The sequence below is a fragment of the Liolophura sinensis genome, chromosome 2, assembly GCF_032854445.1.
Source record: "Liolophura sinensis isolate JHLJ2023 chromosome 2, CUHK_Ljap_v2, whole genome shotgun sequence".
Lineage (NCBI taxonomy): Eukaryota > Metazoa > Mollusca > Polyplacophora > Chitonida > Chitonidae > Liolophura > Liolophura sinensis.
This window is the reverse complement of record NC_088296.1, coordinates 6,077,930-6,102,597: the sequence shown is the minus strand read 5'-3', so window position 1 is coordinate 6,102,597 and position 24,668 is coordinate 6,077,930. Positions and strand designations below refer to the sequence as shown.

The window sequence follows — 24,668 nt, the reverse complement described above, 5'->3', positions numbered from 1 at the left end:
AGCACCGTAGGTTAAACAAAATCCAACCATTTAAGAGGGGTTTATTAAGCGTTCTAGATCAAGAATTGTTCAAATGCTGTGCATATTGTCACATTTAATAAGTAATAACGTGAATATCTGTCATGTTATTAATCTTATTGTGGAGTACCGTTAGATCTTCGTGAAAGTATTATCGTCTTATTCATACACTGTCTTATAGATACCTGAAAGGTCTGCCAGCAACCTGCAGATGGTCCTGGGTTTCCCCCCGGGCTCTGTCCGGTTTCATCCCACAATAGTGCTGGACGCCGTCGTATATGTGAAATATTCTTGAATATGGTGTAAAACTCCAACCAGCTAAATATATAAACAAATAAATAAACATAATATTTTATAGGCTATGCAAGATGCCGAGATGATCGCTTAATTCAGATGACACGCCCAGCCTCACCTCACCCCTCCTGAGTTTACTCACCATTTCAACTTGTCCGTTATCCCACATAAAAGTCAGGTGGTAAATTGCTATGTTCGAATTTTATCACAACATCGCGCCTGAGATATCGACGTCAGCGATAGGTCACTTGTTATTGTATTGCCTTAGGACCAGCATGCCCAGTATAAGTGAACTGTTGACCCTTGGGTACATGTTGTAGTGACATGGCAGTAACCGAAATGGAGCGGACGAAGATCGCCGAGAAAGTTTTACCTGCTTATGATTATGTGATAGGTGAGTCATGTAATGCAGGTGAACACTGATTACTTCGTTTTGCAGGAATCTGACCTAATTTCGTACTTTATATACTTCCTTAGCTTTAGTTTTCCGTGATTTTTATTTGCTTTCCAGGGTTGTGCATGTGTGGTAGTACCTTGTTTGTGTCGGTGCCGACCTATTCTTTCGTCTGGCTTATTGACAAACGAATAACGCGTTCAGCTGGCTTGTGTATTACCTTTGCCTGTGATACAACTTCGCTTTGAATAGTAGTTCGAAGAGAGCACGACAGTGTCTTAAGGAAACCTCGTCCGATCCCCAAATAGTCTGTTCAACGATAGACGCTCATAAATTAACTTTTGTCCCAGCGTACAGTGAAAATTTGTGTTACATATTTCATATTTTCACAAATTTTAAATTGCAAAAACACATACTCCCTTTTGCAAATCAGGAAAGGTAACATTATTGTAATGATTTCACATATAATCAGAGAAGAGACTATGATTTCACATATAATCAGAGAAGATACTACGATTTCACATATAATCAGAAAAGGGACTATGATTTCACACATAATCAGAGAAGGGACAATGATTTCACATATAATCAAAGAAGAGACTACGATTTCACATATAATCAGAGAAGTGACTATGATTTCACATATAATCAGAGAAGAGACTATGATTTCACATATAATCAGAGAAGTGACTATGATTTCACATATTATCAGAGAAGGGACTATGATTTCACATATAATCAGAGAAGGGACTACGATTTCACATATAATCAGAGAAGTGACTATGATTTCACATATAATCAGAAAAGGGACTATGATTTCATATATAGTCAGAGAAGAGACTGTGATTTCACATATAATCAGAGAAGTGACTACGATTTCACATATAATCAGGGAAAAAAATACGATTTTACATATAATCAGAGAAGTGACTATGATTTCACATATTATCAGAGAGGAGACTTCGAATTCACATATAATCAGAGAAGGGACATCGATTTCACATATAATCAGAGAAGGGACTACGATTTCACATATAATCAGAGAAGGGACTATGATTTCACATATAATCAGAGAAGGGACTATGATTTCACATATAATCAGAGAAGTGAATGAGTGAGTGAGTGCTTGGGGTTTAACGTCGTACTCAACAACTTTTCAGTCATATGACGACGAAGGAATCCTTAGAGTGCATGTACGTGTAATGTGCCTCCTTGTTGCAGTGACTACGATCTCACGTATAATCAGAGAAAAAAATACGATTTCACATATATTCATAGAAGGAACTATGATTTTACATATTATGAGAGAAGAGACTATGATTTCACATATAACCAGAGAAGGGATAACAATTTCATATATAATCAGAGAAAGGACTACGATTGCACATATGATCAGAGAAGTGACTATGATTCCACATATAATCAGAGAAGGGACTATGATTTCACATATAATCAGAGAAGAGACTATGATTTCACATATAATCAGAGCAGGGACTATGATTTCACGTATAATCAGAGAAGAGATTACGATTTCATATGTAATCAGAGAAGTGACTATGATTTCACATATAATCAGAGAAGGGACTACGATTGCACATATAATCAGAGAAGAGACTATAATTTCACATATAATCAGAGCAGGGACTACGACTTCACATATTATCAGAGAAGGGACTGTGATTTTACATATAATCAGAGCATGGACTACGATTTCACATATAATCAGAGCAGGGATTACGGTTTCACATATAATCAGAGAAGGGACTACGATTGCACATATAATCAGAGAAGAGACTATAATTTCACATATAATCAGAGCAGGGACTACGATTTCACATATTATCAGAGAAGGGACTGTGATTTTACATATAATCAGAGCATGGACTACGATTTCACATATAATCAGAGCAGGGATTACGGTTTCACATATAATCAGAGAAGGGACTATGATTCCACATGTAATCAGAGAAGTGACTACGATTTCACATATAATCAGAGCAGGGACTACGATTTCACATGTAATCAGAGAAGGGACTATGGTTCCACATATAATCAGGGAAGTGACTTTGATTTCACATATAATCAGAGAAGAGACTATGATTTCACATATAATCAGAGCAGGGACTATGATTTCACATATAATCAGAGTAGAGACTACTGTTCATGCAAGGTGCTAATTAATGTATGATTTGCTGCAGAAGGGAAAATGTCTTTTCTCAATTAAAACATTCAGAAAGTTTTTTAATGGTTTGATCGCCGCTCTAATTTAGGCCTTTCCAACATCATTAAAAATATGTTAGGTTCTTCTCTTTTCGTGACTGCATCTTTTTTATACTTTATATACTTTTTCAGTTCTTTGGTGGTTTGTGTTTTGGAATTGATCTTGCTAATATTGACCTGGAACGGCCTTACTAGTTCACGGCTGGCATACGAATGTTTGTTACATATACTATAAGGTAGGCACTGGGAAAAGGTTTCCGAAGAAGTTATTTATATGCGAAAAATAGAAAGAAGTGAGCAACTGAGACTTTGCGATCTGAAGAAGTTTCTGAAGATCCAGAAAATGATGAGATTGTTGATCTCCAAATCAATGTCAAAAAATGCTGTCCAACATATTTGACATGTCAAATGATACAAAAGGACTATATTAACCTTTAACGACAAAAGAGTTCGAACTGGAAACTCTCTTATTGGTGGAGGTTAGTCACAGCCTTCAGCTATATGAGTGTGTGAGTCAAACTCCTACACTTGCCAAGCCTTACAGGTTCCCTGGCAGTCTTATCCTAGACATTGATCATATCAAATTTATTTTACTTATTTGATTGGTGATTTACGTTGTATTCACAGTGAAGAAGGCCAGCATTATAGTGTTAGGAGGAAGCCAGCATGAGTAGCACTTCTCACAGCTTCTACCTTGGTGATGATGTAGGTCGAGACAGACATTCGCATACCAGCCGTCAACGAATATGAACGATTCAGATCAATAATCGCAAGGTCAATTCCCAAAACGTCTTACAAAACTATCACAGAACTAAGAGCGTATATAAAAATACGGAACTAAGAGGGAATTGTGCAAAGCAGTCAACAGTTTTCAGTGACGTTGTAAAAGTGAAAGGTATGCTCTAGGCGATTGAGGCCAGCACTCAAATCATCCACCTTTTGCATGATTCCATCCTAATTTTGTACTTAATATACATTCTTGGTTCTTTGGTGGTTTGCCTTTAATGTCGTTTTAGGATTTGGCCCTGCGATTATTGACTTGGAACGTCCATTTTGCTTGAGGAGTAGTATACGAATGCCTCTTTCGACGCAGAGACGATATTGTTTAAATCTGGAGTGTGAGTAGAGCAAGATTATTTTGTTTCATTATTTGCTCCGCAGTGGGTGGCGGGACAGCTGGTTGTGTATTGGCTAACCGACTTTCCGAGGACCAGTCAGTAACCGTTCTGCTTCTGGAGGCCGGATATGACGACACCGAATTCCCAGAAATCCACATCCCGGCGAAATGCAGCACCTTACAAAAGACAGTATACGATTGGAATTATAAAACTGTTCCTCAAAAACACGCCTGTAAGGGTTTGAAAAACCAGGTAAGAAGCTTTAGAAGAAAAGGTAAGACTAGACCCAATATATATATATATATATATATATATATATATATATATATATATATATATATATATATATATATATATATATATATATATATATATATATTGATTATTCCACTACCGTGTAATTTCGGGGGCCTCCGTGGCTCAGTTAGTTAGCGCGCTAGCGCAGCGTAATGACCCAGCAGTCTCTCACCAATGCGGTCGTTGTGAGTTCAAGTCCAGCTCATGCTGGCTTCCTCTCCAGCCGTATGTGGGAAGGTCTTGCAGCAACCTGCGGGTTGTCGTGGGTTTCCCCCGGGGCTCTGCCCGGTTTCCATCCACCATAATACTGACCGCCGTCATATAAGTGAAATATTCTTGAGTACGGCGTAAAAAAACAATTAAATAAAATAAATAAATACCATGTAATTTTTAAAAAAAGCGGTAGCTTTTTCTTTTTGTGACGTCGTACAACCGAGAAATCACAGTCCAATGTAAGCAAAATGTTCCACCTCGAGAAACACGAAAGCGGCGACAAGTGATTAGTTCAGCCTTGCAAATTCTCATTTTTAACCAACCCGGTGAGTTACCGAAAAGAGAAAACATTTTTCGCTGTTACGTCAAACGACCCTTGTTTAGATTTTTGTTATACAGAGCGTACAGTACGACTAAAGCGGTACGGTGCCTTAAGTTTCTCTTATATTGGGAATCCAAAAACATGGCCGATACAGTCTGTTAAAAGCACGCCAAAAAGAAAGAAATAGATGACGTCCAACTTATTACACCACGTCTCACTCACAACCTAGGACCGCTTCGCCCGTTTCTGTTAAATTAACCTGGTTACAGTAGACTGCCCACCTATTTCCTCCACTGACCTGGCTATGGTAGACTGCTTCGCTGGATATACCTGACTGCTCGCCTGTTCACTTTAGATTATTCGTGCAGGTATAGTAAATTTCTGGGCTGGCTACGGTAAACTGCTTTCCTCCACACGGAATTACAAACTATATGATTTAGTGAACTGTGTATTAGAGTCAATGTTAATGTTATGGGTGGTATCGTAAGAAGCACTGTATGCACTGAGCTGAGGCTTTGCACACATGTAAACGACAATTACACGAGGGGAATTTTTTATCGTTGATGGTGAGCTGTGTGCTTGTGAATGGCCGTTATTAACAAAGTTCGCAACTCTTTGATACCAAAGCTAAGTTGGCCCATCAAATGTAAACACTCAAGGTTTCTGTATATCAAATGTCGACATCACATACTTCTTTATTTCCACATTTCCTCCGCGTATGTTTCAGCAAATGCCCACTGCCCGCGGTAAGGTGTTGGGCGGAAGCGGAAGTCTGAACTACATGGTTCATAACCGCGGCACGCCGTTCGACTACCAACGTTGGGAAGAGCTAGGATGTGAGGGTTGGGGATACGAGCAGATTTTGCCTTACTTTTTGAAGTCGGAGAACTGTCTTATCCCCGAGCTGATCAAGAAAGGTGAGCCAGGTAGAAAAAGCTTATGTGTTTGTTTGCTTAGCACACCTTGGCGATCAGGGTTATGGGTGGAAAGAAACTATAGTATCGGAGTAAACCACTGACCTTGGGCAGGTACCTGACTAACCTTCTCATTAAAGGTGCATCCAAAACGGCAATATCTGGATACGAATAACAAAGGATCTGAGATAATGAGGCCCAAACGGTAAACTCATAGACCTGTTTCTCCTCATCAAATATTCTCTGCAGACGATTTCCACGAAACTGATTCTACAAGACAGTCGAAATGGAGACTAAGAAATCGCAGTAGAGAGTACAACCTTTGAAGTATAATAGTGGTGGATTTCCCCCAGGCTCTGCTTGCTTTCATTCCACCACATTGCTGACCGCTGTAACATAAGTAAAATATTCTTGAGTACAGCGTAAAACACCATTTAAATAATTAGACTAGAGCCCAAGGGCTGTGACACGGTTCCATTGCTCTGCCTAACTATTTTTGTAACTAATGACCAGTCCTCTCTACACACAAAGGGCCTCTCAGTTATTCTGTGTGTGACGAAGGATTCGGCAACAGATAAATAATTTTTTAACCCTACAACAGTAAGAAAAAAGTTGTGTAAGCAAAAACAAACAAGACAAAGGCTGATTATAAATGAACAAAAGCAGAGCGAAAAGATTAGACAGCAAAAGACTAGATGCTGAAACGTTTTAGCATGTGCTTAAACAAAAATGCTGACTACTTAAAGAGGCTGTATGAAAAATAACGTAAAATTAGGCGTCAATTAGTCTTCATCCAGAATTATTTCTAAGCAACAGCTCATTGTTTTCTACCGGCCACGATAGCACAGTTGGTAGAACGTTCGGTTCAGGAGCGGTAGATCCAGAGTCAATCCTGGGTCGAGTCACACCAAAGACTTTAAAAGAGGAAGTTGTAACTTCCTCGCTTGGCGTTCAGCATGAAGGGAATAGTGCAACGACTGGTTGACCCGTATCAGTATAATGACTCGGGCGGGGCTGCTTACTTGCATTCGGTAAAGCTTCTCAGTGAAGCAGCAACAGATAAAAGAGCGATGGAAATCCGTCCTGCAACAAAGAGGCACATTACATGCACTCTAAGGATTCCTTCGTCGTCATATGACTGAAAAATTGTTAAGTGCGACGTTAGACCCCAGGCACTCACTCACTCCCAGCAATCAACGTGAATGTTGCACAGCGCCTGGCCAACGTTGTGAGTTTGAAAAACACACACTCACCTTTCTATCAACCTTTTCCCGATTTTTTTCAAAATTTTATCCAAATGTTTATCACATAGAAAAGGTAATTAAGAGCCGATTGCACAAAATTCCCTGAAAATCGTCGTATAATAAGGTTAATAGCTTACAGGTGGTTGAATAGAGCAACCATTCTGCAGCCACATAAGGGGTCAAGGTCAAATGGCATGTCCCCCCAGTCTGATATAACTTTCACGTTATCGGTAGTCCACCGGTTATTTCCACCGTTTTGATTACTCAGATGTTTGATAGCCTTCAGGCAAGCCTAAATGTAATTGGCAGGTGTTAAATACATGCATGTGGGTTAATTTACAAGATGGAAATTTTTAAGCAACGTATGCTATTATAGGCAGTCAAGGCACTAACCGGTATGTGCCATTTATCGTTACGATCTTCAAAATAGCGCATGCGCGTTTTATAACCTTTCGCGATATAAAACTGAAAGGATAATACATGAAAGCAAAACTCTAAATATAATTACAGTTTTTATTCAATGCATAATCATCCTAACAAAACTGTGAACAAAACATGACGAATGGATGCTAACATTTCATAATATCACACGGTCTATTTCGCTAAACGCACTTACACTGAGTATTTACTTGAACGAACGTGTGGAAATTTCTTCACATTTTTTCATGCTTCTATCGTAGGATTGGCGATTCTCACAAATAAATCTATTTTATTTTTTTTTTGTATCACAAACGGCCTTGACCACAACACTGCAGTTTCCACCACTCTAATGATTTACTAAGTAAGATCACTGCAGTTTCTTACCTACTTCTGCGTAACCCATGGTGGCAGAGGGCCAGTCCATGTTGTTACTTTGTAAGTAAGCACGTAAGTTAATGACGGCCATGCTGTCAGGGCTGTGAACATAGGCTGTATTTCATCAGTTATGTGTGGCCATTTGCTACCTGTCACATTATCATCAGTCGCTACTCCGGCTCATTCGCTATGCTGTAGTATTTTATATTATTTGCCAACATACTGATATTGCTGCTTCACAGCATTTAAATGCAGAAGACGTCAAATATCCATGCGTCTAAACAGACATTCGTATACCAACCATTAAGGACGTTCCAGGTCATTAGTCCCAAGGTCAGTTCCCAAAACGACGTTTATGACACTCAACACTGTGCTAAACTAGAGTGACCATTCATGGAAATAGCAACAATGTGGTTCATTTGAATCTTTTGGCATGACTTAAAACGGAACTCACATCTGGTCTTCTGCTCTAAACATGGAGTGAGTGAGTGCTTGGGTTTTAAGGTCGTACTCAGTTTTTTCAGTTTTTCATATGACGACGAAGGAATCCTTAGGGTTTTTTTTATGTCATGTGTCTCCTTGTCGCAGGACGGATTTACACAGCTCCTTTATCTAGTGCTGCATCACTGAGACGACTTACGGAAGGCAAGTAAGCCGACCCGACCGAGCCGTTATACGGGTCAACCAGTCGTTGCACTATCCCCTTTATGTTGAACACCAAGCGAGGAAGTTACAACTTCCTTAGGTGTGAAAACAAGTCTTAGGTGTGACTCGACCTAGAATTAATCCTGGATCTACCGCTCCGGCTAAAAATGGACGTTTTGACGTGGGATGAACTAGCATTTGATACGTGACACCCCTGCACTGTTAAAAGAACTTCGACTTCCTGTTTTAACATAGATGGTGTACGAGCAGTGGGCGGACCGTTGTCTGTTGCTGAGTCCAAGTTTTCCGTCCTGGCGGATATGTTCCTGAAAGCAGGAGAGGAGCTGGGATACAAAAGAACGGATAACAGTGGACGAGAGCCTATAGGTAAAGCATGTTACAAATGAACGCAACGGAGCATATCAATAACAGACCATGTCGAGAGATTAAAGTGATTTTTCATGTAATATGATACTAAGAAACGCAACAAAGACTACAGGTAATAAAGAATAAAAAGATGTGGCAAAAAAGGACACAGAGAAATGCAAGGGGTTTTGTAGGAATACAGAGAAAACAAAGAAAACCCAACAAGACTAGTGCTATATAAATGATTTAAAGAAACGGAAGGGAGTCTATAAGGCCAAACAACATACAAAGCGCAAGAGCCTGCACGTCAAACACGATACAAAAAAGCACACAAGGTTAGCCCAGAAACAGTACACAATACAAAAATTTATTTGTTTATTTGAATGGTGTACATGGAGAATATTTTACTTGTACGACCCCGGCCAGCATTTTATGGTGGGAGAAAACCGGGCACATCGCGGGGGAAACCTACGAACGTCCGCATGTTGCTGGCAGATCTTCCAACGTACGGCCGGGGAAGAATCCAGTATGAGCTGGTCTTGAACTCACAACGACCACATTGGTGGGAAGCTCCTGGGTCAGTGCGCCGTGTTGGTGTGCTAGTGCCCTCGGCCACGGTGGCCCTGTACGATGTAAAAGAAGGGTCATTCATTCAATACACTACACAAAGAAACCCACACGACCCTTTGAACTCGCAGCCATGTGGGATCTTAATTATAATTATAGTTATTTGATTGTTGAAATGCCGAGAAAAGCATTTTACCTGATAAGCCCCTTACGACGTTCAACACTGACGAATGACTGAATATAACACACTACGTACAAACGCACAGTAGAGTAGAACCTAGTTTTATATAGCTGTTACACGATGCATGTACAACGCAAAAACAGGAGGGTTGTGTTATACTGGCAATGTGACTATATGACTAAATGTGACTCACTCACCAATTCGACTGATGCGAGTTCAAGTCCAGCTCAAGCTGGCTCCCTCCCCAGGCGTACCTGGAAAGGCCTGCCAGTAACTTGCGGAAGGCTTTGGGTTTTCCCTGGGTTCTCCTCGGTTTACTCCCACAGTAATGCTGGCCACCGTCGTAGAAGTCAAATAGTGTGAGTATACGTCGTTAAACGCATATCTAATAAATAAATAAATAGATAAATAAATACATGTACATCGGCATTGCTCATGCGAACAACTTAAAAGAATTTCCTTTAATGTGTTAGGCAATAAATTCTACAAGAAAACAATATTTTGTATTTTTGCGTTTTCGTTATAGGGTTTATGGTGCTTCAAATGAATGTGTGCAACGGCAGACGAGGTCACACTGCACAGGCGTTCTTACGTCCCGCCATGAACAGAAGTAATTTGGATATAGTCACGCACTGTCATGTGACGAAGGTGAGAGTAAGGGAAGATTCCATGTCACAGTTCAGACTGTCAACAGTTAGAATAATATCCATAGTGAAATTCCTAAAGACCAGCTTCATTAATAGCAACATGAAACATCTAAAATATACAATTTTAACGGAAGATAGGGGATAGTCAACAATTTCCAATAATGTCTAAAAGGCATACACGTGTAATGTCCGATGCTTCAAATCAAATATTTGGTATACGCTACTTTATGTTTAAACATTAAAAGGCCCATGTTTGTATTATACACCATATCCTAATATAAAGCAAAACAAATTATAAAAGGTAACGCGTCCGTGGCCAAATAGATAGAGCGTCCTCCTCGAAGTCGTGAGACCTCGGCATCAAACCCAGGTCGGGTTGTACGAAAGACTTTAAAACTGGTACTTGTTTGCAGCCTCGTTTGGCAACCAGCATTGAGAGGTTAAAGCAAGGAAACAGGACTGGTCGGCCCGGTGTCAGTATAATTTGACTGGATGTGGTGTAATGTTTGGTGTCTTAGGTGTGAGACATTAGTGGCAGCAGCACCTTGGCGGCATGGACAACTGCCTCAAGAAGACACAGTATATGTATACACCTAATGACTCCTCGTACTCATATGACTGAAGAATTGTTATGTACGAGGTCAAACCCCAAGCATACATACAAGTTATCAAAGTTTCTCGGTTATGATTTTATTTCAAATGTTCATATAAACACAGCGGTGATATTCAAACTGCATTCCTGTTTTTTTATACAGCCCCTATCTCCAGGTTAAGCGTCCTTACATACATACATAGAAAGCGCCGTAGATCCTCCGTTCAATAATCATTATACAGGTCCATACAAAGTAGACATGTAGAACCTTATAGGACCGGTTCGTCTTGTTGTATAGCAGGCTATGTATTGCGGAGATAAGACGTCACTCATGTCATTAAGCAACGCCCACTGAAATTGTTTCCACAGGTTATCATTGAAAACAAGGTCGCTACTGGCGTTGAATTTGTCCGCAGTGACGTCCATCACACAGTACAAGCCAATCAAGAGGTTGTTCTCAGCGCTGGAACTATAGGCTCCGCCCAGCTTCTTATGTTGTCAGGGATTGGCCCAGAGAAGCACCTGGAATCGTTGGGGGTAAATAGTGAATGAATCTGGAATGGGAACGTCTGTGGCGGTTCAAATCGTGGGTGTGGACGCTTGCTGTTATATGTTTTTGTTTCTCAAGAAAATAAGTCAGACGGATGAAGCATAAGCTGGAAGCTGAGGGTGGGAAAGATCAAAGTTATGTATAATGATTTACTACTAAAAATGTCTAATACAATTATTACTGGAGTCTGCTTTGAGAATCACTCCACTCATTCACAAAAAACCAATTGATTGAAATATGTCCGGGATGAAAGTAATTTAGAAAATGTCCTGAGCACGTTCACAATGTTCCACGATCTGGTGTATGTCATTATCAAACACCTTGAACCAGATTAATGTAAAGGGCGTGACTCTTTAGCTTATGTAACACTTATATAATACCGAAAATGGAATGTAAACAGGTTTTAACAAGGATAAATTACTGCATGGCTTGCCATAAACAACGCCTATCAATGTATAACTGAAAAAAATCACAAACAAGAGACTTGACAATTTGTTCCAGTCGTACGTGTGACGGTCTGCCAGTAAGCCGCGTAAGGCCTTGGATTTCCCATAGGGCCGCTTATTTGGTTTCTTTCCACAGTGTAATATTCTTGCGTCCGGCGGAAAACACCAATCAGATAAATACATACATCAAATATATGACATTTCATTACTACTCATAAAATTCGGGTGTCTTCAGATCCCTGTGGTGGCTTCTTTGCCTGTAGGAGATGGACTTCAGGATCACGTCATGGTTTTCGGGATAGAGTTTGAGACGGACGGTCCGTACATTCCTGGTGACGAGGTATTCTCCAAGGAGAACCAGCAGCTCTACAACTCAAGCCTCAAAGGTTAGGTTCTCAGATCATTCACTTGTCATCGTTGTTTGCAATCTGGGCACTGACCATCACTAAATTTGCAGGTTAGATTTGCACATTGTTGTCAGTATTGGTAACACAGTAATCAACATATGCACACCATACAACACAAAACTAACCAGTTTGTTATTTATGCATCAAAACAGACATTCGTATACAAGCCAACCAATATCAACGTTCTGGGTCAATAATGGTATAGGGCCAATTCCCAAATCGACGTTTAATACAAAACCAATAAAGAAGCAAGAAAGTATATTATGTCAAAATTAGGACGGACTCTTGCAAAGAAGCAGACAACAGTTTTCAATGACGCTGGACAGACGCAAGCGGTGTTTTAGGTAAATGGACGAAATCAGCATTCAACTCGTGTACCGTTTTAGTGTATAGGTTGTCTATTCCCGAGAAGGTATCTTAGTTGCTCTTTGACTGTAGCTGTTCTAATACGAGTTAAAACAGAGTAGCGACGACAATTTGATAGTTAGCAAATGACGTAACCGGTGAAATACGACCTCCTTGCATTGTTTTGATTGTACGTTAAATGTGATGACAACACAGCATTTTCTAAATCAGTGATATATTGCAATTAACATCACTGCATTTTTTGCCTGCTTCTGCTGCGCCATGGTGCTAGGAGCTGTTTAATTTGCTACTATTTACACATTTACGTGAACAGTGAGAATGACGCCCTGAATGGGGTAGGTTGATGAAAGTATGTTTCACCGGTATCATGTGAGCGTTTGCCAGCTTTCGCACTGTCGACGCTGCACTGGTTTTTCTCTTTATGTTGTATGTCTTAAATTATCTTGTCTATTTACCTCAGATAGAGTTTTAGTATTATTTAGTATAATAGATATGATGACAACACAGTATTTTGAGGAACTGACCACTGACGTCTAATACATTGAAGTTATAAACATCACTGAATTTTTACCTAAATCTGTTTGTCATGGTACTAGGGGCTGTGTAATTTGGTGCTATTTGTGCATTAACATGAACAGTGAGAAAAAAACCCTATTTGACCGCTTATGTGTGTCCATTTGCCAACTATCACATCTTTCGTCGCTGCTGTGGATTTACTGTTATACATGTAGTATTTTATTCTTACTGTTCGAGTAAACGCTTAAATAGTAGCGAATTTAACGCACCTATCATCAAAAATTGCATTACTGTCAGCTGCAGTATATATATATATATATATATATATATATATATATATATATATATATATACAATATATATACAACTATTAAGCAGGGTGCCAGTGATCGTGCAGGCTGTCCGCATTTACTTAACAAGGAATTATACTCATTGTAAAGCTTAACCTCGGAGCAAAGGCGTTTGGTGGAAAAATGTTCACACACCAGTTTGTACAACAATAACTTGTTGCTGTCTATGTACATGCAGATACTGAGTGATGTCCTTTGTCCTGTTCTGTACTGCTAGGTCCTATCGCCACATGTGTATGTGAGGGAGCCGCATACGTCCGGACACAGCGTCAACACCCGGACAACCCTAATCCAGATATCCAGATTCACCAGCTGTCCGGGCTACTGTCCCCCGCCTGGAAGAAGAATTCCGGTATGCTGGATCAGGTACTGGAATCTGTCCTTCACACAGAAGCAAATTAGGCCTTTCCTGATTCATGTGATAAATACGCTGGGCCACAGTAGCTATCGAGAACGTGAACAACATGGTTTACACCCAGAACTGCACTTCATGTAACTAACTGAGAACAATGTCTTAGTTTGCACAAAATACCAAACGGGGTCTATAGAGGGACAAACAAAATTGTTAATGACAAAATAACGGTAGAGCACAAGATGAGTATTGCTTGGGCGCTTAAGAGTGCACATATACTTCATGTACAGCACAGTACTCGTAATTTACCATAGCCTCGACTTACCGATCACGCAAAGCTGATGTCATTTGGGATCTACTAAATGAGACAGGAACCTAAAGTACCAAGTGATGTATTGCGTACAGACATCAATCAGTTCCACTTTGTAACCAATAATGTTCCACTTTGTAACCAATCAGTAGCGATTTTGTTCCGCTTTGTAACCATTAATCCCATTTGTCAAATCCAACATTCATATTTCATTGGTCGACTAGCAATTTGATGTTTCGCCCTGTGAAAATGCGTCGCTACTCATAGAAAAGGAATATGGAAAGTATGTAATACTTACAACTTGGCTGACGGTTTACACCTCAATGCCTTTAAAAACTTTATTCAGTGGGAATAATTTGGGGTTTCAGTACTGGCAAGCACTATTCGGAAACCGAGAAGGAAAACATGGGTTTTGCTTCATGCCAAGGTTGAGCCACCCCAAGAGTCGAGGTTCAGTGCGCCTGCGCAGTGCCAATCCTCACGACTATCCGTTAATAGACCCAAATTATCTGAGTCACCCGGATGATGTCAAGACCCTGGTTGAAGGTACGTCTAAGGATGTATTTTGAACTTGAAACAAAGATGTCCACAGCAGCATGTCTTTCTTTAAGTAAAATAGGATAGTGTTTTGAATGGCAAAATGTAAAAATGCTGCACCATGGAGAGTTAAACAGGAGTAAAATAGTTGACAAATGGCCGCACCTATCACCGGTGAAATGCGTTTCGAAGCATAGATTCTCCATTCAGTTTTCAATTCAGTTAGGGTTTAATTGTGACTGTTCATGTAAATGCTGTAATAGTAGAATCCCCCAGCACTTTGGCTGAAACAGAATTACATTAAATTACAACATTTAAGACGACAGTATTGTAGGATTACTCCAATACTGTGTGATCAACACATTTGATGATGACCAAGATAGGTATAGCGCCATCTGGATAGAGTTATATCAATGAGGTATCTTCCCTTAAACAGCATCCGATTGCGCAGTAGTATTGAAAATCTTTTTCAAGTTCAGCAGTAGCTTAATGATGCGTGATACTGTTATTATAACATTTAATTTACAGCGGTCTCACCTTCAGCTTAAATATTCTCAATTATAGCATTTTTGTCAATAAACTTGTTCTTGGTTCTGTAAAACGACAGTGGACCTTCTAAAAGGCGTGAGACTTACTCTAGTATATCACTATTCATGATTATTCTACCGGCCACATACGTTTCTGAAATAAACACAGTTTATCTAATGTGATCTTTGGCCTTAACTCTGTTTTAATTTCCATTTGCTTGCGTATTCAGGAATAAAAGTCTGCATGCAGCTGGGAAAGACCAAGGCCTATTCCTCTCTAGGGCCAACATTCCACAATCGGATCTTACCTGGCTACAGAGGAACGCCGTACACGGATGAGTATTGGGAAGAATACGTGAGATCTCTGACGCAGACGGTATATCACGTGGTAGGCACGTGTAGGATGGGGAGAGCAGACGACCCGAGAACGGTCACGGACCCACAATTAAGGTGCCTCATCGTCATTTTTATTTTTTTTATTTCCCACAGAAAAAATATTTCCAATGTAGATTGGAACAAAATGAGATAAAAATATGCCACATATTTATTCCATTCGGTGCAGTACATCTTGAAAGAAAATAGTGACATATGTTACGGTATTGAAAACGGCAACAGAAAACAGACTCAGTGACTCAATATTACAATGCTTTATATATATAAATGAGACGTACAGTTTTACAAACAGTTCAACAACAACAACAACATACACATCAGTATTACCGGTCTTTACAAGTTTCCAGTTCACCTTTACATCCCAAGGAACGTATTCCAGGAAATCCAACGTAAAGACCATGGGATAAACACACAGTTCACACAAGTCACAAATTGTCCCAGTCAGGTACTTCGCTAGGTTAGCGAACACGAACACAGTACACAGGTTACACAGAACTGGAACAGTCAAGCCTTTGAATGACGTCACACCCGCAGAGCACAACACAGGGTAAACACAGACATGGAGGTATAATCCACTTTTAGAACAGTCAGCTCCCGCAGAAACTCACAAACGAGCCGTTCAGAGACGTAGAGTAATGTCACCTTGTGGCAGAACGAACGTCCTTTGCAAAACTGAAAACTTCAGTTTAGAGTCCTTGACGACCTTGTCGGTCAGGTGAGGTCAGCGTGTTAAACAAATTACACAGTCCACACTGTATAATCATACTAAAGATCCAAACACCAATAAACGTGACTTCCGCAGAAATTCACATAAACCAGACATCAGTACTACTGTGGTACACAAACGGTGCCGGCATAAAAAACTGTCCTCCCAAATGAAACTGGCATCACCAGCTCATATAAACATAATGGACTCTATACAAGAGCGTCGCACACTCTCCTGGCTCCCAGTGGATGCAGCAAAAATACCTCCACTCTGCACAGAAAACACGGCTTATATACGGTCCAGGTGGATTCAACTATTCTTAGACACACAGAATTAACAGCCAATGAACAGCCAGTTAAATAAACAGAGCATTGAACACGGTGCTTTCGGCCAGGTTCGCGCTGTACATATATAACAGGGCCTGTTATGCTTATAACATATAACACCAAGGTCCGCAGACTAACAGTACATGATAACATTGAATAGTCATACATAACACCCCCACCCTTCAGGGAAAGAAAGTTTTGCATAAAACTTTCTTTAACATATTCATAATTATGAATAATAATAACGTTTACCACAGTCTATAAAACAAAGCTGCAGAAAACCAACTAGACACGTGACAAACAATCAGCAATCACATTATCTTTCCCTTTTATGTGTCTAATCTCTAGATTAAATTCTTGCAAAAGCAAACTCCACCGTAACAATCTTCGGTTTTTACCTTTTAGTTTGTGCAAGAAGGTTAAGGGATTGTGATCTGTATACACAACAATGGGGTAACTTGACGAAGTCACATATACTTCAAAATGCTGTAATGCTAGAATCAAGGACAGACATTCCTTTTCTATTGTCGAATAATTTCTCTGGCACTTGTCAAATTTGCGAGAGAAAAAACATACAGGGTGATCAACGTGATCTGTTTCATTTTCTTGTAACAAAACTGCCCCAGCAGATATATCACTAGCATCAACAGCTAGCTTAAATGGTAAATTAAAATCAGGTGCTACAAGTATGGGGCCGCTGCTTAGCATGGCCTTTAATCTATCAAAAGATCTCTGACACTCAATGGACCACAAGAATTTAGCACCTTTCTTTAACAGCTGAGTTAATGGCTCACTAAAAAATGAAAAGTTCCTACAGAACTTACGATAATAACCTGCCATGCCCAAAAAACGCTTTAATTCTCTCTTACAACTTGGCACTGGAAAACAAGAGATAACAACTCCACTAGGATGTACAACATTGAGATCAGTGCTATCTCTGTCTACATATGGCTTTAACATGTTAATGTGACAAAGTTGTCTAGATTTGCGCCGATCAGGAGTGAAAATAATATAATTAAGATCACTTAGCCTCTTAATAACGAGCCTCAAGTGGCTTACCACTAACTGGAAGTAAGGCCAATACCTTCTGACCAACTTCAAATCTGCGTGTTACTGTCTCTTTGTCATATTTAGTTTTCATACTCTTCTGAGAAGCTGTAAGATTCTCTCTGGCTAACTCACATACTCTGTTGAGCTTAGTACGAAAACTTGACACATACTGTAATAAGTTAACATTGTCACTATCACTAGACACAAACTTTTCCTTGAACAACTGTAGTGGACCACGCACAGTATGGCCAAACACAAGCTCAAATGGACTAAATCCAAGTGACTCTTGTACAGACTCTCTTACAGCAAACATTAACAAAGGTACACCCTCGTCCCAATCTTTCCCTGTCTCAAAGCAGTAAGTTCTTATCATACTTTTCAGTGTCTGATGGAATCTCTCTAGTGCTCCTTGACTTTGTGGGTGATAAGCTGAGGATTTATACTGGCTAACACCTAGCTCATGCATAACTTGTTGGAACACACCAGACATGAAATTTGAACCCTGGTCTGACTGTACTGATTTAGGCAGACCAAACATGGTGAAGAACTTAACTAAAGCCTTAATTATAGTCTTGGCAGTAATATTCCTTAGTGGAATTGCCTCAGGGAAACGAGTTGAAGTACACATTATGGTTAACATATACTGATTTCCAGACTTTGTCTTAGGTAGCGGACCAACACAATCTATTAAGATTCTACTAAATGGCTCACCAATTGCAGGAATAGGCCTCAAGGCTGCCTTGGGGATTGTCTGGTTAGGTTTCCCCACTAACTGACATGCATGACAAGACCTGCAAAATTCAGTAACATCTTTCCTTATTCCTGGCCAATAAAAATGACTGAGAATCTTATGATAGGTCTTATTAACACCTAAATGACCTGCTAACGGCGTTTCATGCGCTATGGTCAGTATGTCTTTACGATAAGACTTGGGCACAACCACCTGATGCTTAACTGCCCATTCATCCTCCAACGAAACATCGGGAGGCCTCCATTGCCGCATCAATATGCCAGACTTGACATAGTAGTAGCATGGGTCAGGTAAAGATTCACCATCTTTAGCTGCATCATTAAACAAGCAAGAAATACTTGGATCACTGTGTTGTTCAGCAATCAACTCAGTCCTACAAAATGGCTGATCACCACTAACAAAATTAGTATCTACTTCCTGCTGGCTGTCTAATTTGGAAGAATCTCCATCCAACATGTTGTTGAGAAAAGTCTCACTCAAATCAACAGTACTACCCTGGTCTGTACTGACTTTTCTAGACATAGCTCTTGTAACAACACAGGACGGATATAAACCCGCTATCTCGCTTTCAACTGGCTCTGTGACTGAATTCAGAGAAGGCTTATCAACCATTAAGGGATCAACAGTAACTTTATCATGCGCTAAGTCATTTCCCAACAACAAATGAATACCCTCAAAAGGTAATGAAGACTTAATGCCTACCCTGACAGGTCCAGATATCAAATCTGATGACAAATAAATATCATGAAGGGGAACACTGACAAAGTCACTAGACTCTACACCTCTAATAAGGGCACGAACCCCAGAGTATGACTCTTCAGAAAAGGGCAGAGTATTCATCAACAACAGAGACTGAGATGCCCCAGTATCCCTTAATATCTTTATAGGGGTAGCAGCAGACATGTCGCTTCAAAGCGACACTGAACCAGAATTGATAAACGGAGCGAAGCTATCCATAGAGCATTTGGGAATCTTATCCAATCCCGTATCAGCTAACTCAGATCTGCTTTTAACTGCTGATGTAACTTCCGGCAATGTTTTGTGCATTGCAACACAAAGACCTGTGGGCTTAGACTCATTCTGAGCTTCCCGTATCCTTTTCAACTTGTAACATTCATTCATCACGTGACCTACCCGCTTGCAAAAATTACAAGTGACCCTATTTCGAGGACTACCATCCAATCTGAACTACGTGAACCATGAGCTGTAGAACCATTGGAGCCTGGTGTAGAACTCTTCTGTGTAGAGCTACCTCTACATGTTGCATGTGACTGGGTATTTCTACGTGTAAATGAATTAAATGGCTTACCCGTGTATGTAACCTTATGTGTCAAGGAATAATCATCAGCTAAACTGGCTGCCTCTTCAAGTGTACTTGCCTTCTGCTCATCAACGAACACCTTTACATCATTATGAATACAACGCTTGAACTCTTCTACCAGCACAAGCTGACGCAAACTTTCAAAATCCTTGCCTATTTTCTTGGCTATACACCAGCAATCAAACAACTGCTCCTTAGCTCGACCAAACTCAACGTATGTCTGATCTCTACCTTTTTCATAGTTACGAAATTTCTGGCGGTAAGCTTCAGGCACCAATTCATAACCCTTCAAAATTACCTCTTTCACATAGTCATAATTGGAAGCATTCTCTACACTTAACTGAGTGTAAATTTCCCTGGCCTTTCCAATTAGCACACTCTGTAATAACATAGTCCAGAACTCTTTAGGCCACTTCAAACTATATGCAATTTTCTCAAAATGCAGAAAATATTTATCCACCTCTTTTTCCTGAAAGGATGGAACTAACCGAATGTATTTGGTCACATCAAATCCGGAATCCTGTCTACCGGAAGGACCCGGTTTCTCACCTCTCTCAACCTCTAACTTTTTCATTTGAAACTCCAATTCCCTTTCCCTCTCTCTTTCTTGCATTTCTCTCTCCTCTCTCTCTCTCTGCATTTTCAACTTTTCTAACTCTATCTCATGTTCCCTCTCTTTCTCCTTCTCTCTTTCCTTTTTCTCCAATCTCAACTTTTCTAACTCAAACTGTTTAAACTTAAGCTCGGTATCAGACTGACCCTCGAACTCATAATCAGATAATGCAGAACTATCAAACTTCCCTATCTCCACTAAATGTTTCAACAAAGTATGCTGCATATCTCTTTTCCTCCATGAAGACTTTATGGACAAACCTAAAAATGTCCCTAACTTAACCAAGTCTCCCTTCTTTAAACTCTCAAAAACATCCTGATCGGGCGCATTAACAAACTGTTTAGGATCAAAATCTCCCATTGTAAATATTTAGCCACTGAATCATTCACCGTTAAAATTAAGCAATCGCTTCTCACTTGTGTTTAACTTCAAATAGCAAAACAAAAAGGAAACAATCAGTTCCCGGACAAGCCCCCAATTTCTCTTACGGTATTGAAAACGGCAACAGAAAACAGACTCAGTGACTCAATATTACAATGCTTTATATATATAAATGAGACGTACAGTTTTACAAACAGTTCAACAACAACAACATACACATCAGTATTACCGGTCTTTACAAGTTTCCAGTTCACCTTTACATCCCAAGGAACGTATTCCAGGAAATCCAACGTAAAGACCATGGGATAAACACACAGTTCACACAAGTCACAAATTGTCCCAGTCAGGTACTTCGCTAGGTTAGCGAACACGAACACAGTACACAGGTTACACAGAACTGGAACAGTCAAGCCTTTGAATGACGTCACACCCGCAGAGCACAACACAGGGTAAACACAGACATGGAGGTATAATCCACTTTTAGAACAGTCAGCTCCCGCAGAAACTCACAAACGAGCCGTTCAGAGACGTAGAGTAATGTCACCTTGTGGCAGAACGAACGTCCTTTGCAAAACTGAAAACTTCAGTTTAGAGTCCTTGACGACCTTGTCGGTCAGGTGAGGTCAGCGTGTTAAACAAATTACACAGTCCACACTGTATAATCATAACAAAGATCCAAACACCAATAAACGTGACTTCCGCAGAAATTCACATAAACCAGACATCAGTACTACTGTGGTACACAAACGGTGCCGGCATAAAAAACTGTCCTCCCAAATGAAACTGGCATCACCAGCTCATATAAACATAATGGACTCTATACGAGAGCGTCGCACACTCTCCTGGCTCCCAGTGGATGCAGCAAAAATACCTCCACTCTGCACAGAAAACACGGCTTATATACGGTCCAGGTGGATTCAGCTATTCTTAGACACACAGAATTAACAGCCAATGAACAGCCAGTTAAATAAACAGAGCATTGAACACGGTGCTTTCGGCCAGGTTCGCGCTGTACATATATAACAGGGCCTGTTATGCTTATAACATATAACACCAAGGTCCGCAGACTAACAGTACATGAAAACATTGAATAGTCATACATAACACATAATACAGGACTTTCAGTACAGGGCGTAACCCCTGAGCAGCCACATTTTGATTATTGGCGAATGAACACACGTGACCGGTGAAATGATATTGTTCAACTGCTCCTGTAAATGCTTAAATAGTAGCAAATCACACACCCCTAGCACAACAGATTACGCAAAATTAATTTAGATACATGCAGATGTGTTTACTGCAATTTATTAGAATGTATGTATGTATACGTGAGGGTCTAACGTCTTAATTAACAGTTTGTCAGTCATATGACGCCGAGGGGTCATTAGGTGTATGTACATGTACTGCGTCCTTGTGGCTAGGCGAGTCCTTGCTGCCAAAGTGCTGCTGCCGCTGAAGTATCACACCGAAGACACCAGAAATGACACCCCATCCAGTCACAGTATACTAACACCGGACCAAACTGCCCTGTTTCTTTGCTCTAACCTCTCATGTGCCAATCGAGCCATTTGCACAGCCTTTGGTATGACTCGAATCGTGTTTGATTCCGGGTATTACAACTTCGAGGCGGACGCTCAAACCATTAGGTCACCGACGCGGTACTATTTATTAGATCTAACAGTTCTAGAATCCAAAAGCAGGGTTAGGTTTTACGAAGTCATGCTTGACACTTTGTGTGTATTGTTTTAACAAAGTTTCGCCACAATACGGTTACAGTATTGCTAAAGTGACGTTAAACTCTGATTATTTATTCATTCATTCTTCCACACAAGCTTGATGTGAGTCAAAACACAAGTCTGACACTTAGTATATGGCTCTCGTTGTAACAGACGTTCTCTTAGCAAAACAATATTAGGTTGTCGTATACGAAAGGAAAAAAGAAACCTTTATGTAACGCTGCCAAGTACGTAATACTAATATGTTAAAAATGCTTAACATAATCCAAGAGTTTACACTTCCGGTAAATGCAACTAACTCTTGGGAAATTTTAGCTGACAACAACAATGCCATGACCTGGCAAAACTACTTTTTTATTGGCTGAGGAGCGATAGGCTGTTTTGAAAACACGTTTTTGTTGAAGCTGCCAAAGAAACCACCTGAAAGTAATTTGATTTGATTTGTGATTTACGCCATACTCAAGAATATTTCACTTATACGACAGCGGCCAGCATTATGGTGGGTGGAAACCGGGCAGAGCCCGGGGGAAACCCACGACCATCCGCATGTTGCTGACAGGCCTTCCCACGTACGGCGTATGTTATTGGAGCTGGACATTAGAGTTTATTGACCTGTACATTCACCTGTAATATTTCTGTAGTGACAATTTATCTACCTCAGTGTATAAAAGAGGGTCTTTGTTATACGATATAGCGTGTGTAATATACTTATGACTTTACTTATCTGGCTCCAAACGCGTCTGTCTTTTTTTTTATTTTGGATGTTTTTATTCCCAGGTCGAAATCCACAAACGTGTACTGGTTCCATTACGTTCTCGATATGTCATGGTTGAAATACTGCAAATGTGTCCTCAGATCCCAGTCCTTTACTCATTCTACATATTAATGTACATATTACTTATTGGTCGCTGTGAGTTCAAGTCCAGCGCATGCTGGCTTCCTCTCCGGCCGTACGTGGGAAGGTCTTCCAGCAACCTGGGTTTCCACCCACCATAATGCTGACCGCCGTCGTATAATTGAAATATTCTTGAGTACGGCGTAAAACGCCAATCAAATAAATAAATAAATAAATATTGTTAAGAATAAATCTCCGTGTGGCGGAAGAGAAGGGATATTGCTTATTGTGCATGGTAAACCTTACTATATTACAGGGTGAAAGGGATAGATCGTCTTCGTGTGGTGGACGCCTCAGTGATGCCAGAAATTACGTCAGGAAACACCAACGCTCCTACAGTCATGATAGCAGAGAAAGGGGCCGACATGATCAAACAAGCCATGTCTTTCAGGTGAAGACATCAGATACTCGACCTCTTCCGCGAACCCACGTGTGCTTGCATCTAACAACTTCCTGCTGGGATCGCCATACTTTTTCAAGCAGTTGACTCGGTGTACGGCTCACGATTAAACTAGAATATGGCATTGGAAAATTTCTCATTGGTGAATATTAAAGGGGGAGACATTATACTAATCATATTTTTGTTGTGTAGTTTACTCACTTGAATCAGTAAGTATCACTAAATTTGTTTATCAGCCAAATGGGGTGAAACTCTGAACTTGAAATAAACTCTTGCATGCTGCAGAAATTGGAGAAGACCTGGCCATAGACTTTTACGTGACCAGAGCAGTTTTAAATGTACTAAACCCGTGGAAAGATACGATTATATATTTATCAGTACAAAAGGCATAACGTTTTCACCATAATTACATTATGCTATGGCGGTTTGAAGAAGTTAGATATTAATATGTTCAAATGTTGACTTGTAACAGAATGTGAATAAAGCATCCACTGCATAACTAAACCAACACAAAAGTAGTTGTTTCAGATGAATGCGGTAGACATAAAATCTGTTAAGTCAACAGTTGTTCTGGCTGCTTGCCATGCTCGCTGTTCTGGCTACTTGCCATGCTCGTTGTTCTGACAGTCAATTGATGCACGTTGCATCAGAGTATCCTCCCTTGTTAAGCATTATGTCTGCGTTTAACGTGGTACTCCAGTGGAAAGATCTACATGGCTTAAAATCAGAAATGAATGGTAAACTGTAGTCTCCTATATACTGATGTCTGGATTTTATTTCAACTGTTTACGTACATAGGGGATAAAAGAGAACGTGTTCAGAGAGAGTCAGTCCAATGTTGAAAAGTTCAGCTTAGTCATTAGAGCGCACGTGCCGCTATTTGTGCTCGCTTGACATTACTGCCACAG

The 24,668-nt window shown here is 40.2% G+C and overlaps 1 protein-coding gene across 1 annotated transcript; it reads left to right on the top strand.

The window, feature by feature from the left end:
• The first annotated feature begins 651 nt into the window (after positions 1-651).
• LOC135463064 (L-sorbose 1-dehydrogenase-like) lies at positions 652-23,755 on the top strand. The gene is made up of 11 exons (XM_064740384.1): positions 652-706; positions 4,088-4,296; positions 5,604-5,793; positions 8,730-8,861; positions 10,115-10,236; positions 11,197-11,364; positions 12,059-12,209; positions 13,680-13,828; positions 14,493-14,670; positions 15,419-15,638; positions 23,617-23,755. The coding sequence occupies exons 1-11, from the start codon at positions 652-654 to the stop codon at positions 23,753-23,755; spliced, it is 1,713 nt and encodes a 570-aa protein (XP_064596454.1).
• Positions 23,756-24,668: the final 913 nt, after the last annotated feature.

Bases quoted from the DNA above. Each gene is read 5' to 3' on its own strand.
- LOC135463064 (XM_064740384.1), top strand. From the start codon at position 652: ATGGAGCGGACGAAGATCGCCGAGAAAGTTTTACCTGCTTATGATTAT. The intron at 10,237-11,196 runs GTGAGAGTAAGG...TTGTTTCCACAG, and splicing joins CGCACTGTCATGTGACGAAG to GTTATCATTGAAAACAAGGT. The intron at 12,210-13,679 runs GTTAGGTTCTCA...CTGTACTGCTAG, and splicing joins CTACAACTCAAGCCTCAAAG to GTCCTATCGCCACATGTGTA.